The following is a 16,918-nucleotide window of genomic DNA, read 5'->3' on the forward strand; positions in this document are numbered from 1 at the left end:
AGTGACAGAATTTTGAGTTAAAACTATACCTCTGGGTAACTGAGCATTTAGAGTAGACAGATTATACTGCCCTGGAGTGATGACAATGTTTTGGTCACCAACTGCAATCTTGTTGTTGTGGTGTGTAATATTGGGGATCAAGTACATGCCATAGAATGCTCTAAGAGCTATTGTTTTGGGATATACTATATCATCATGTAGCCTGAGCTTCAATATTGAATTTTGGCTGGTAAGATGGAATACTCCCATGATGTTTTAGATACCACAAGGCTTTTTGAAAATTTTCAATTGATGGTTTATTTATTTGAGACAGATATTTAAGAACAGATAAACACAGATGTCCACAATTAACATCTTTGAAATTTTGAACACGAGCATTATTGTAATAAAGATTAGTTGATTTTAGATATTTTACTAAATTCTCAGGTGGAATACCTCCAAATAAATCAAACACAAATGCCTCATTGTTTAAATATTTAAGATAACAGATCCAGTGAGTGCCCTGATTTTTGTACTTATCCAAATTGACTATGCCACACTCTTTTTTGAGTGGTTGTTCTGGTAAAGAATCAGACATGTACACATATCTAAAATGTTTGATGCCTAGTGGTTTGATTAAAGCTTCAATATCTTGGTTGGTAAGCGGCTCTTGTTTTTTTTTAAACTTAGTCATAACTCTCTTAAGACCTTTGCCTTTTTTTCCATAGCCAGATTATGGCGCTTTTGTTCATCTAATTCTGCCTTATTCTTCTTGGCATCTATTACTGTTTTTGCTATGGCAGCCAATCCCTCGGCTAAGCTGCCAACTGCACCGAGTGCTGCTAAAATAGCTGGGATACTAAATATGAAGCCACCTATATGTGATTTTTTTCTAGATTGTTGTAATTTTCTTAATTGGGGGGTACTAAGTAATAATTTCATACCATGGCCTTTGGCAAGACAAGAGCTTTTCTTCTTGCGCTGCTTTTTGGTTCGAAGACTATCAATAGTTCTAAGAGATTTAAGACCTGCATAAGGTATCTGATACATAACACCCTTGGCCTTCATTGTTGGTTTATTATATACATATTCTGGGATTAACTAGTTCAATTAAGTTATAGTTAGTTTATTTAATCTATCACAACCTCACCCCAGTTTTTGTTTGGTGTTCATAGCTATGGTGGTCCCCAATGCTGCTATTCTCTCACGCAAAGAAGTATCTTTGCTTACAAATCTACCAAATGCAGCATCTTCTAATTTTTTGTCTGCCACATGTCGCTTGTAAAGATCGGTATGTGTGTTGCATACTATGTCATGGTCTCTACAAGCAGCATCTAGGTGATTAACACCAGGGTCACCTCTGTTTAGTCTATGGTCTAGTTTGGTACCGGGACCACAATACTGATAGCCTGGTATGTGTAGCTCAAATGGCAGCTTGTTTATGATGTCATTAACCAGCCCCCGACCCTCAGAGATATTCCAAATTTAAGCGGTAGAGTATTAATAATTTTTATAAGATATCCAATCCCCTTAGTGTCATTGACTATAAAATTAGACAATTTGGTGCCTATCATGTCCATAATTCCAACCTTTGCATTGTAAAAATTATGGTTACCGGCATTTTCTTCCTCAGCTATAACCAGCAACCTATCTACAAGTTTCCTGTCATCATCAACCCACACAAATTCTTTAGGCAGGGTGTTGTACTGTTTGATCCCACTACCTGTCTTGATCTGTGACCATATCGGCTTAATGAAATTGTTGTGTTTTGCTCCACTGCTAGACGTGACTCTTTTTTGTTTGGGATCATTGTTCTGATATAGAGCATCTGATTTCATTAATATTTCTTTGTAGTGCTCATAGTCTTGATCTGTATAGCTGCCAGGTCTTTTTAGAGTCATCAGTTCCCACAATCCAGGTGTTCCAGGATACTTAACAAAAGCACCTCTTTCTCCAAGATGAGATTCTGAATATACTATTAGATCATCTCCCATAAATCTTACCCTAAAATTGCCAATTCTATGTATGATGCTACCATCAAGCTCTGTGTCAGCATATAAGCAAAGACTTCATCTTTGTTTTCTTTAGGTGTGCTTAAATATTTTTGAGCAAGAAGACCCAATTCAATAGGATCCTGACTAGCTTCAATTCTTCGAGGAGGAACAGGACTAGGTGTATGAATACTAGAAAGTGGGGTGATTGGATAATCTAATATGTTCCTAGCAGCTACCGGCACAAGCTCTGTGATCAAATTTTGGTTCTGCTCTGTTAAATTTTTGATATTTTTACCCAGTTCACTAATAGAATCAATAATAGGCTGTTCTGTGCGCTTGTGTTGTTCATAGATACCCCGGTTCTCTGATTTCCACCCCTTAAATCTTTTTACAAGATAGTTTCTTAATTTAAGATCATCAATAATTGGTCTTTTCATGGTTATTTATATATGTTTCAAAATCTAGAAAATTGTTTATTTTATTTCGATATTTACCACTATTAGGTTTGCTTGTCATATCAATTGTGACAAACCCATAGCTGTCCTGGTTCCAGCACCTACTGCAAAACTTAGAAAAATTATTGTAGCTCAAGTCCCCACCTACATACTCATCATGTATGTGTTTGAGGTTGGTATGGTCTTGATGAAACACACATATAGAAATGCTGTTGTCTCTTATCAGCTGTTTTGGTATTTTAGAAAAAGTCTGTGCCAGGTAGAAGCAATCTATATTTTTGTGCCGGCCCTGTGTAAAAAAATTTCTAACCTTATTTTGATTATCTAGTATAATATCATCAAATACAACAACAGAGTTATCAAGACAGTCATCAAGTGGCTTAACATCTGATTCAAAAGTGGCTATATCCAGTCCATCATAAAGCTTCATCAGCTGCTGATATTTTAATTGTTCCAAGCTCTTAGAGAAGACATACAAGTGCCTGTTTTTCCAGTCTAACCAGTTGGGTGCCAGTAAAAAATTATCAACCATTAGTGTAGTTTTACCACAAGCTGATGGCCCAACAATAAGACATCTAATATTATCAGGCAGCAGCTTGCTATTTCTCTTAGTCTGCTGTTCAGGCTCTGGTAGTCTCTTTATAACATCCCAGGTGTTTATAGTATCACTTTGTCTGCCTCGATCCAACTGTGTTCTGGAAGACCTAGCCATTTAACCAGTATGTTGTTGCCTTTTCTGCGGATGACTTTTTCTATAAGATATGTGTCGGGCTGTTTAGTTTTGCTGAGTTCTTCTTCATAGAACCTGCCTTTGAGAATTTCTCCTCGATGGTCTTTTATTATATATGTGTTACGGGTCCCAGGTTTAACTTGAACCACTGTAAATTATTCAGTACTCCAGTTTCTGGTAAAGCCTCTTTTGAATAAGTGCTTATATTTGCTGATTCTTACTTGATCACCAATCTTATATTTAGCTTTTCTGGTTGTTGGCTGATATCTAGGATGGTAAACAGTGCTGATCAATTGTTGCTCATCAGATGAAGTTACCTCAGAGGGCTTCATGTTGATTGTGGTGTGGACTGAGTTGTTATATCGATCTAGAAGTTTTGGTAGGTTAGTAAGCCATTTATAATTACCTTGAAGGTAAATTGTTTATACATATGATTTTTTAGGGTTCTGTTGAATCTTTCTACAATAGAGGCCTTGAGATCACTGTAACTCGAGTAACGTTTTATTGACTGGCTTTTAATAAATTGTTGGAACACCAAATTATAGAATTCTTTGCCATTATCTGTTTGTAGATAGCGTGGTGATCTTCCACTCTGATTAATAATTGTCCTGAAGGCTTCTGTAACACATTTTCCAGTCTTGGATTTGAGTGGCACAGCCCAGGCAAATTTTGAAAATGTGTCTATTACAGTGAGTAGATACTTGTAGCCCTTGTTGATCTTGTCTAAATTTTTCAGCTGTCACCCATGAGGGGCCATTTCAACCAAGTCAGTCTGCCATAAATCATCTATGCCTTTTGTGACTACTGGCAGTCGCTTATAGTTATGTCTGGCTGGTCTGTGTAGTTCATCAACAATAGTTTGTCTAGACATAGTATGTAAACAAGAATATTGCAACTATGGGGTGTTCAGCAGCTGATACTACAGGATTTTCTAAATATAATTTGTCTCCTATTTGTATATTAAATTCAAGAGAACCATCATCTTCAGCATAAGCTGTCTCTAATGTATTGGGGTCTGTAAAATCTTCTAACTCTACACTGGTGACCTTTGGATTGTTGTCAGCATTGGTTATTGATAAAGTAGGGTAGTGGTTGGAGCCAATATTTGATCTTGATTGGTCTGAGTGTGCCCCCAACAAAAAAACTGGTAATAAAATTGTGCAGGGGACAGCATATATATTTTGCCACCTGGTGTAAATGGTGAATCATATTCTTTGTTGGGGATACTGTACAATTCAAGAATTACTGTATGTTTAGGATTCTCGATTAGGCCAGTTATTTCTTTTTCTGCTGTAAGCAATCTACTTGTTACAGATTCAAGATGCTCATTGATAGCTCTAACAATCTCATCGTGGCCTGGTTTGATTCTTATATCCACAGCAAGTTTCTTGTATTGTTGTACAATCTCTTGAAGCTGCTTGGCAATAACAGACAGAGCATTTGCTTGGTTGGATTCCATGGTCCATAGCTGTTGTTTGATGTTGGCTACAATTTGCTGTAGATTTTCAACAACAGCCAATTTTGAACTTTGGGCTGTAAGATCATGGACTTGTTTTCTGATATCCTCAAACAAGGCATGGAGTTCATTAATATGTTGATTAGTTGGTACAGTGGCCACTGTCTGAGTAAGCTGTTTGATCTCTGTCTGGATATTCTTAATGTCTTCAGATTTCAATATGCGATTCACAGCTCTCTTAATATTTTTAAGTTCCTGTGATGTAGGCAGATTAGCTACAGTATTCTGCAAAGACTCAAGGGCCAATTTCACAGCATTTAATTCAGAAACATCAGCCACACTACGCATAGCATCTTGGAGCAGGGCTATGTCTGCCTGAGTAGGTGTTGATTGTTGTAAAATTTCAAGTTTTGTTTGGATATGATCGATCAAATGATGAAAATGAGATAGCTCAGATTCAGTGTTGAGGTTTTCAAGTTTGGTGATTTGTTGCTGGACACTGACAAGAGTGTCTACAATACCAGGTAAGCGAGATTCTAGAGTTTCTTGTACATTTGTCAGATCATTTTGTACTGGTGCTATGGTACCCTCAAGGTGGGTTATGGTACTCTGATTTTTTCCAAAATATTCATATGTTTCAAGTTGCAGCTTGATGTTGGCAACACTACGAGTGATAGAACTCAGAGCATCAGAAGATGGTAGGTTGTTCATAAAATTTTCAAGTGTCTCGATTTTTTCTTTAACCTCGGCTATGGCATTGTTCAAGGGGTCCAGATTAGGAATCTGTAATGATTGAATTTGTTCTTTTAGAGTAGAAATTACTAGATCAAAATCTTCTTGTGATTTTATGCTTTTGACAATTGTTTGGAGCTGTGTCTGGACACTACCAATCTGCTCTTCTAGTTGTTGTTTCAATTGCTCAGAGTTGGTAGCCTGACTTTTTAATTTTGCTTGAAGAGCTGCTACAGCCTCCTCTAACTTTGAAAATTATCTAATGTTGCCAAGTCAGTATATTTTTGAAGCAGTAATTTGAGTTCTGAATCAATTTTAATAAGAGGGTCCATGCATTGTGATTGTAAATTGGTAATTTCTAGTTGAAGACTGGCATTGAGTGTGGTTTGTAAAGCTTGTAAATCACTTCTTAATTTTTTGACTCTGACATCAAGCATCAGAATCTCATCACTGTTATCTTCATGCCTTGTATGGCCAAATATATCATTAGGCATTTTTTTTATTTTAGTGGTCATTTATTATAAAATATCTAATTCTTGATTCTATAAAAAGAGGTATAAGCTTGTCATAATATCCCGGGACTTCAATATATAAGCAATCACCGGCAGAAACAGCTTATACAGAAACCATGTTTGAGTGCTTAATTCTATAAATATTTCTGCCTACTGAAACCTTGACATCACCCTCGGGAGTTGTAATAAATTGTAATTGACCACCTATAGGTAATTGGTAATGGTTTAAATTATTGTTAAATATGTATAATGTTTTACCTGTTTTTTCATCAACATCTGTAAGTATGCTATTTAGATGAATAATTAAGAAACTACTTAGTTTAGGTATTATATATTGTATATTAGAAGAAGGTGCTGGTGTTGGCAAGTCCATAATAGCTTGTTTTTTTTAATCCAAATAAGTTCATAGGCATGTTTATTTACTTCAAATCATGCTCTGTGATTGGTCATTGATTGTCTCTTATCAAGTCACAATGCTCCCATGGTATAGTATGTATCCCACATGATAAAATCCATCTCTTATCATCATGTGGGTCTAGAGCCGCTTTTCTTAGAACATTTGTGGTCAACAAATGATCTTTATTCTGGATTCTGCATTCTGATGTTCTAATTAAATTCCGTGATTTGAGACAATTTTTGTAATCTTCATATCTGAGCTCTTTGTCAACAATTACTCTGCCAATACCCTTGGCTTTTTTAGTAACAACACCACTGAATGTTTCAAAACTGTACATCTTGGCCCTTAACCCAGCAAATCCTACAACAACATCGCCAAGGGTCTCATCTATTAACTTGCCAGGTACCTTTTGGTTGTGGGGTTGAATTTTTGTATGTTCACTAGTATCAAAATATTTAAACAATTCGGGCTGTGATATATCTTTATAAACATCTTCTGTCTGAATATCAAGAATAAAACTATCTGTGTCCATGTACATCAATTTTATACTAATACCATAAAAAGGCTTTAGCACATCATAATAGAGTTCCGGCATTTGTAATTTGGCCAATTCTAATATCACAGCCCCTACATAAATAGGTTTGTTTTTTCATATTAAAAAGTGTCATATTCTCATCATAAATTCTTCTATAATTGAACTTAGGCTTTGCCACCAATTTTTTGCTCCAGCTGGGGTCGGTAACTAATTTAACATCACTATGCTTTCTAACATTTTCTATAGTTTTGCCATACACTGAATTGACCATTAATTTAGTTTAAGTTTAGTTTAAGTTTTATCAAATTGGCTTACTGCAGATGTTCGAAGCTCGGTGTTCGTATCAATATATGGCTTCAACCATCTTGAGTGTCTGAACCTCAAGACTTTGCCAACATTGGTTACTTGAACACCGTGATGCATCAGGAACTGAAGGTTCTTGTAATATATTACATAACCCTGTTTTGGCTCCAGAGTCATCAATAGCTTCTTCTGTTTAGAGCCAGGTGAACACTCAACCTCAGGAATTGGGGGCAGATCAGAAAACTTGTGTAAATCATCAGGAATTGTCAGATCAACCTCTAAGAATAAATTTTGACTGTCATCAAAATCCTGAAGATCCCCAATATTAAAATCTTCGACCCACTCAAGCCCTGCATATGGCATATACATGTCCTGATCCTGGATCAGATCCAACTGCATTTTAGTATTCAAAAACATAGCAGACCATGCTATGCCTGGAGCACTGTAGAAATAGATTGGATCCAGTTTATAATTTTCCATGGAAGATTTTCTAAATGTCTGAAGTATATCGGCTAAGAGAGTCACATCAAGTTTCAAGTATGCCTTATGATAATCACCAAGTGTCTGGCATTTTAAGTTGGCCCACATCAACTGAGCATGGTGATAATCTTGATCAGTGATTCCGGATGCCTTGAGTTTACTGTAGAACTCTTGTTGTGGTGGCAAAGCACACTCATTAAATTTAGAAAAATCAGTAACATAGTCATATGGGTATACACCTATTCGCCTAATTAATTTTAAGTCCTGATTTGGAAACATATCACAAGTAATTTTAAATTGATCATCAGATAATTGACTGGCCCGAGTAGCCAGGCTAGCCGACAGAATTTTGTATGATTCTAGAAATCTTAAGTGAATAGGAACACCATTAACTTTAATCATCTTGCTAATAGCTATATATTTTTCATCATTTTCAGCTAAAATATTTAAATTCTGCTTGTCAAACCCCTCGTACCTGATCAGATGATGGAAATCATAATTGGATGCACCATGGCAAAATATTGGGATAAATTTTGGTCTCTGGATCTTAATATTACAACTATTACACAGAGCCATTAAGAATTTACCATTTGTATGGGAATGGTGTTTTAACTTGATATTTTTATCTGAAAATTTAAAATCACATATCGGGCATTTTTCTGCATTATTGAAATCTTTAATTTGATTTTTTGTTAAAGGCATCATAGGTTTTGAATTTAATAAGATATTAGATGCTATGTCATAGCACTCATTTTCTATTCTATGTGCAAATTCTTTGATAGCATTTGGTCCAATATATAAGTGTGGTACTCTAACAACACCATTCTGTATAACTATATAACAAAAACTAGAAGGTTCATGTAACTGGTATGATGTACTTGAAGATTCATCAGGATCTGGGCTGCAGAATGCAAGGGGTTTGAGGTTTGATTCAAAACTACAAACTATATATGTTGGGTGTTCCAACAAGGCTTCAAATTTTTTGAATTTGGCATTTTCATTTGGCTTAGGCATAACCATATGAACAGGTTTATGGTTCCCACAATATTTTAAATGTTCAACTAATTTGTTTTTAGCAATTTCTGTATTCTCTTCACAAACCCCATTTACCATTTTTTGACCATCAAATACAGTTAAACATCTTCGGCACAACTTCAATATTCTATTAGATTTGTCTAGTTGTTTTCTTACTAAAGCTTCAAGACTGTGTATTAGAGTATAATGGTATGTGCCATCCCCCTCAATTAAAAGCAAATCAATCGGAATAGCAAAATCATCATTAAGTGTACTAATTCTGAGAGGTTCTATCAAACAATTCCCAGCACCAGTGGAACAAATAAATACATTAATAGATAATGGTTTACCATTGATATCTCTGGCCTTTTTTATTCAAATTTATCAATATTTTGAACAGACATTGGATTTTCTAAGCCCTCCATAGCATAATCAAAATCATGTTCATGTTGTTTATAATAACTTATTCTCTCAGGATGATTTAAAACTGGAAACAAAGCAGCTAAAATACACCACAAAAAGCATTTCTCATCATTATTTTCTATGTTAACCACGGCTTTTTTGTTTTTGATATTGGCAGGTAATGGCAGATATGTAGAACCTTGTAGTGGGCTAAATTCAGAAATATTAATTTTTAACTTGTGTGGAGTTCCACATAAACTCCATCCTGATTCTTTAGCAGCAAACTCAGACTGTTTAATATTCAATTGCTCTATCAACCTGCTTATTATTTTGTCTAAATTTGTATTTGAATATATAGCTACAGTTTCTGTTATGTGAGGCTGTGTAAATTTTGTGCCATTTGATTTCTTATATTGTGTAAATAATTTGAAAGATAGTTTATAAGAGCTATTTTGTACATTTAGAATAGGTTGCATATCAGGATTTATATTGTTTAAAAAAATCTTAATATCACATTTTGGCTCTGATATAAAACGTTAATCTTTTAGTTGGTTATTAAAACTGCTTTGAATAGATGCATTGCAGAGCTGCTTTGCTGGTTTATGATTAACAGGTGTTTCAAGTTTTCTTTTTAGACCAGATGAAAATGTAGAAGGCTGTACATAACAAGTATTTTTATGTTTAGATACGAAATATTCGATGTTATATTTTCTATGGCATTTTGGGCATATTTTTGTAAGTGTTCTACATTTTTCCGGATTACAATTCTTTTGGTGCCTAGCCCAATTAGAGCTAGATATATTTTTATTACATTGATTACAATATTTTTGATTTGGCATTTCTGTTATTAATTTATTATATAAGATTTCTTGGGGGTTCAAATTAAAACTTTATACTTAATATAAAATATTAATTGTGTTTAATAATATGCTTTGTATACCTAATATGTTAATATTTTTTATTATTAGTTTATTATATAAGATTTCTTGGGGTTTAAATTAAAATTCTATATTTAATATAAAATATCAATTGGGTTTAGTAATATTTTTGTATACTTAGTGTATATATTTAGTGTGTTAATATTTTTTGTTGTTGGTTTATTATATACAATTTATTGGGGTTCAAATCTTATACTTAATAAATGACAGGTTGTAAAAACTAATAGCCTACACGCACAAATATAGAATAAGTATTGATCCACAGAAGTAGTGACCTACAGAAGCACTGACCTACAGAAGCACTGACCTAGCACAATTGCATGTCTGCAAGAGCATATCGTGATGTGCGTAGAAAATCAATAACCTAATGCCATGTGAAAAGACTCAACAAATAAAAATACCCACGCGCTGTATCTACTAAACTGAGAGACTCAACAAATAAAAAGAACCACACGCTGTATCTACCAAACAGAGTACTGCAACAACATGTCCATACTCTTCAACCACTCTCACAATACTAACTGATATGTAAATTCAACTTAATTCCTATAAAAAACTCTATAAACTTACTTGGGTTTTGTGTGTATGTGTAGCTAATACTTACTTGTGTGTGTGTGTAGCTAATAAGATTATACTTTACAGTGTACTACTGTGTAATCAAAAAGCTCTTATGAGCTTATTGGATTAGTTTTAAGTGAAGACAAAACAGTGTCAAGAGGGACATATTTTTAACAAGCTTATGAACAACAATCTAGCAGATTCAGCTTTTGTAAGTGTAGCCAAATCAATCTAAGAGGGGGGGTCGTACTTTCTCAAAAAAAAATTCTGTACAAAAATCTTAAATTTGATAGAGGAGGACACTTGAGCAATAAGTTTATATAGGCATTTTGACCTTATTTTAGTACAGGCAATACATCGTACTTTCTCGTCCCAGTAATATCGTACACTACACTACTAACGATGTCCTCACTTTTTATAATACTTAGTCATGGCTTGGGGCCATTTGCTCCTGTGATCTCAAACGCGAAATCCGGCAATGATTGAAACGAATCACTATCCAAAACCATATATTCTAAACCCTCTTAAATATACGAGTTTTCATCAAGTATTTTAGTGCTGGTGGCATACCTGAGAGGGACGCAAATTAGATTAAATCAATCAGTAACCTTAAATGAATGAAAATTCCAGTCCTGGGAATTACAAGTTTATAATCCCAACGTTACCATCAGAACGGATTTTGAAGTGAAAAGGTATGGTCAGGAAAGGGAAAGAAAGATTCTAAAAATCTTTTCAAAAATGTGCAAAAAAGTGCTGATAAAATGCCTCGCCTTTTATTCAGGTCGAAACCAGTTACATTAACGTTATTTATTCAACGCTGTAGTAAATAACATAATTAATAATTATTAATTAGTCATATATATAGTTATACAATTTTATAGCTCCCGTTTCTATCTACAAAATGAGACTATAAGATCTTATGTAAGAAAAGTGAAAAATATATCAATATCTTTAACAAAATATGGAAAAAAACGAAGTAAAAAGGTGCTGAAGCATCAAAGAGGAGCTAAAATGGGGGAAAATATCCCATTCTGACGAAAAGGTGCAAAAATGTGCAACAACGCGTTTTCATTTTACTTGATTTCATGTACGCGTAAGTACATATATCAAACGATCGGTATGAAAACAGATATATTTTTGGGAAGGTGCTGCACCATAAAATCCTTCCCCTACTTATTAGTCAAGTTCCCACACACCATACTTAAAAACTACCTTGTATTCGCTTCACTCCCTGCAAGCACAATTAAGATTATTGAGATTGCATTACAAGTTTCGTAACCAGTGAACAAATTTATATGCACAAAAAAGTGTTACGTACGCAATATGATTTTGATATTTTCGTGAAACTATCGAATTAAATATGAACCTACAATTGTGCAAATGGCAATTGTCGTTAAGCAAGCAGCTCACCTAGATTCAATTTATTGTGATGCAAAATTCAAATACTAAATATGCCGTGTTTTATTTCAGAACCATGAATTATCACACTTTCTTTTAAGTGCTGAAAGATGAGCGTCCTGCTTCTGTCGCCAAAGACATATTAAGAATAACATAATTTACGCTCAATACTCACGAAGTACATTTCAAATATCCAATGGGTTTTAACGCGAAGGCTTGAGCTTGCGTTCTCCATTGTTTGTTTACAAGAATGTTAGAATTAACAGATGCATTGTCTATTGTCCAGATTTAAAATAAACAGAGATTTCAAAATGAACAGAATACAGATGACCGGAAAACCTTTGGAATTTTACCCAAGATAGAAAAATGTAGTAAGAGCACTAATATGGAATGTATGTCGAAAAATGTTTAAAAATATGGAAATTATATGTAAAAATAATTAAAAACATATTAAGAGCTAATGCATATAAAAATGTGGAAAATAAAAATAATATTTTTTAGCATATGTACCCGGATTCACAAAGATAACACAAAATAACATTGATTTTAGGATTATACTCACTGACAAATACGTTTCCTGTTCATGACTCAGTAACTTCATCCACCCTAAGCGAGAATACCACTCTCACATTTGTGACAGCAGCTAGTCAAAAATATTCTCATATCCGACAAACCGACATTAACTGGGACAAATTTGAACTTTAAACCATACCAAGTAAATTATCCCGAACATTACTTGTTAGGGTCTTATGTAAATAAAATATTTTTTCAGACTAAAAACCCTAATACCTATTTTTGTTTAGGAGGTACATTTGAAACTCATTCCGTAAATATGTTAGAATCTCCAAATTCTGGGTTGGCATGAAACTGAGAAAATAATAGGTATAATTTAACATGTGCTGAGCTAAGGCACATCTTTTATGAGTGCAGGCACCACGTTTGCTACTGTAATGTTAATTGTAAAGTGTTATATGCAATCGCTGCTATACTATATGTTAAATTTTGAGATATGAATAGACAAAGGTGCTTTCAACAGCAGTTCCACTTTTATCTTTGTTGTACTTGATGCTAGAGTATGAAGCATTCCTGAAGTAATTGTTCGGAATTGCGATTAAGAGAGAATTCCGAACGAGTTGCAGTTCATTTTTGTCGTAATAAGAAGTCATTGTTGTTTAACTTCATGGTCAGACTTTAGGAAATCAGATTAAGAAATCTGTATTTGTAAGCAATGCAATGCAACGATTTGGGTCCGCTGTATTTATGTGAAGTTATTTTATATTTCAATATTCTATGTTCTTATTTGATTCATTTTCGAGTAAAAACATGTCACCTCTAACAAATTCTCTAGTATTCTAATTGTGATTTGAATTAGACATAATTCTGGAAAATAATTTATAATATTAGTGTAATGTTTCTGATGTTCTCATCGCCTACAATGCCGTTCTTCTTTTTTCAATTAGAATCGTGGTTGTAAATGATTGAATTGAATTTTGAAAATAAATTATGGAAAATAAACGAGAAAAGAAATTCGAAATATATACCATAACATCTCAATTATCTTATAACAAGCTCTTTGTTATTGTATCGAATATTGGACTCTTTTTCAACATGAAAATACAAGAATAAATTTTTCACAAATAACTTATGACTATTTTGCTGTTTTTAAGTGAAGTAACCTTGCGAGACAAAATTTGAAGTGAAGAAATCCGAAATAAATTAAAGGTCGAACGAAGCATTGGTGGAAGAAATTGAAAAATGAATGTATCATAGGGAGATAGTCATAAGCCACACGTAAACATCTTTCAAGTCATATCTAACACAGTCAATCCACATTCGTGTATGCCGTAGTTATAGTTCGAAAATTGTTTTGTGTAAACTGCAAGAGCAGCAGTACATTTTGAAATGGGAATGCATGCTGCATACCTGTTACTATTACGTTATACACTTGTGGATTTTACTTTACCAAAGTGGTTGAATCCCCAATTAACTTTAGCTTACTATAAGACTTTCATAAAATGTAATTCGTGTGCATGTTTCTCCTTAGTAATTTTCTCTAGAGACAGCTCTATGTAGATTGTACGTCGTTATCTGATCATGTTTATTTCCCCCTTCCTGTTTTCCTATTTTAAAACAATCTTTAATTTGCTGTTGAACATATCTCATTCTACGTGAATGGTTCTGCGAGCCATGAACAGTTAAAAGAAAGTATTTGTAGAATGAAATTTCAGCTCCATGAACCTGTACGTAATACGAGAAGGTTACTGATCCTGTTGACTTCTCTTCATCTTTTTCGAATACGTCCTATTCTTTCGTATAATTTTCATGCCAGCCATAAGTTTAGTATTCTGGGCATTGAAATCTCCTAGATCCTAAACTTATTGAAATATATTTTCTTCTCCGACCAATGCTTTGCAACCTTTCCCCTCTACAAGTACAGGAAGGTCCTACGGTGCCAGCCTGCACTGTTTCTTTGTTTTATCTGATACATAATGGCGTCCGGCATTACGTAGCCCTTTTCTTTTCTCTGGGTTCTACTGTGGACAATGCAGATGATTTTTCTTGAAGGTTTGAATTTTTGTGGCGATATTTCAGATGATCCAGACTATTGCGGAGATTCTGGTGTGGAGACTGAGAATTATTTTTTTGGAGGAGGCAATATCCACTCTTCAATATCAACAGTAAGTCTAAAATAGGCATGGAAATTTTGGTCGTAGGACTGAGTATTAAATTTAAAGAGAGAGATAGGAAGCACTTGATAAAGTGCTAAATCTTAGATTTTCAAGGGATTTCTCTAGTGGGGAGAGAGTCCGAACATTAACTTTTGAAGACTATATTTAGCAATATGGTATCCACACGTTTTCGGCCCCGAACGTACCAAAAGAGAAGCTGGAAAAGATTAAACATCTCGGGATCCTAAGAAAGTGTTTACACCCCATTAAACTAATATTCTTGAAAGCCTTAAAAGAAATGGATATAAACATTTTCTTGCTCGCTTCGCTAAGAATAATTTGTTACGAGAATGCGTGTTTGTCGCTTTACTGAGGTGAATTTGAAATTTTATACTATAGCTGCATTACAAGACAAACGATATTCTCGATATTCATTAATAACATCAATTCGTAAAATATAGTGCTTAGTGTTGGTATACTGCTTAATTTAAAACAGGTGCGTCGTATTATATTATCGCCATGAGTGTAAGAATTTCTAGCTAGGGTTCTGAAATGTCTCGTGAAACAATAATTGAATCAGTCATATATCTGGAGCATGTTATTTGCTTTGAATTTTCTATCTTTATCTTAAGGTGTGTAAACATTTGTGTTAAATACTCAAACTATCAAATATACACTCTTTATATGCATATTTACATAATTTAATTTACTACTAATTTCTTCAAGTTTTTTCGAAAATCGAACAATTAAAAAAGATGGACAATTTAACATGGCATTTCATTCAAATAGACATAAATTATTACGTATTCATCCAAACTATTTCGGAGAGATTATGATGAATGATTTTAGGGCCGGTCTTGAGTGATGGGCACCCTTGTTTAAGGAGGAGGGGAAGATCAAGTATAGTGTTCAGTAAAGCTAAGAAAAGAGTTACTTTCGGTAGACACGCTGTTGTAATTAAATACTTTGTGGGGATTACGATATGATATGGGGGGGACGCATGACATGATTTTGGGGGGACGCATGACATGATTTTGGGGGGATGAGCATCCCTGTCGTACATTCACAATAGCTCTTGCTACGCCGACCACTTTTGGCACTCCACACATCGATATGGGCCCAAACTAACAATGCTCACTGTATCATAACACATGCACGGTGTTAACACGTTTACCTGACAGTGTTGCCACTTTTGATTTTACAACCCACGTATCAGAAAAAGCCGGCGTTGAGGAGTTAGAGCCCTTGTTGTAAAATCTACTTGTAATACCTAGAGAGGAACTGTACTAACTACTTACGAACAGAGATCATTCACCGAACCCTCTTTGTATGTTTGTCTAGAGGGCATGTGTTTTCAACAAATACAATCTACGAATCATCAGCTGTGGATTGCATCCAGTGCTATTCTGATATACATACCTTGTGAGTTTTTGGTGCTCTTGTATCCACAATGTCAGGAGTTGATCCAGTTCTAAATCCTTCTCTTGTGGTCGTTCTTTAGTTGTGAAAACATGAAGAGGTTTATTCGATGTAGACGACTCGATACAGTTAAATTCTATGGCTGAGTACTCCTCTACTAATGTACCCAACATCAGCAGTACTCTCTGGAGATGTTTCGATTGCTCGATCACATGCACCATCATGTAGCACATGGCCATGGTGATCGTGTAATAGCTGAGGGCAGCACAGAACAGGAACATAACATTGAAGAACAAGGCCACCTCGTATCCAGGGGTCGACTTGTAGTCGAACGGAAACCAGCTGCTCAGAGATAACTTTTTCTCCTGAGGCTTGTCTAAGTCTTCTTCTGGTTCCTCAGCAGCGGCCATAAGTGGTAACAGCATCTTCGCGGTTGGTGGAATCGAGACACACATGGCAAAGAATGCGAATATCATCAGGCCCTTTCTGCTCGTCCTGGCCACTGCCGTTCCTTGAGAGTCCCGAATCGCCTTCGACAACCTGGTCTCCCCCGGAAGATGAAGTGTCTCGCATCTCTTCAGGAGGTTCCGGAATGTCTTGTTCTTGAAAGATAAATAGATGAAATCTAGAGGCATGTTGAAAGCATGAATGACGACTGACATGTTGGTAACAATGACGGCGAAGTCGTCCTGAACGAATATGTAACCCACAAGAGACAAGTAAGCTACTAGAACAGAAAAAGTGCAAACAAATTGATACAAGATACGTAGAATACTCCGCATAAAACTATCTCCGTCTTTTGGAAAGAAGAATCCACAGATCGGAAAGAGCGAGTTTAAAATCTTCAAAGGCTTGTTCTCCGGCATTGTGGTGGCCATTGTTGTCGGAAGCTCTGCCCCGTTGCCAATGCCAGGAGTCGCTCACCTTTTTTTCTGACGATAACGTAC

General features: G+C 35.1%; 1 protein-coding gene across 1 annotated transcript in view; it reads right to left on the bottom strand.

Annotated features, from left to right (window-relative positions):
* The window catches only part of LOC146002778 (odorant receptor coreceptor-like), a 59,632-nt gene extending 42,999 nt beyond the window's left edge, over positions 1–16,633 (bottom strand). Inside the window, exon 1 of the mRNA XM_083140710.1 lies at positions 15,972–16,633. Coding sequence (XP_082996836.1) covers positions 15,972–16,633 — 662 coding nt within the window. The remainder of the gene's footprint in view (positions 1–15,971) is intronic.
* Between the last annotated feature and the right edge of the window lie 285 nt (positions 16,634–16,918).

Source organism: Lepisma saccharinum, chromosome 19, assembly GCF_977018435.1.
Source record: "Lepisma saccharinum chromosome 19, izLepSacc3.1, whole genome shotgun sequence".
Lineage (NCBI taxonomy): Eukaryota > Metazoa > Arthropoda > Insecta > Zygentoma > Lepismatidae > Lepisma > Lepisma saccharinum.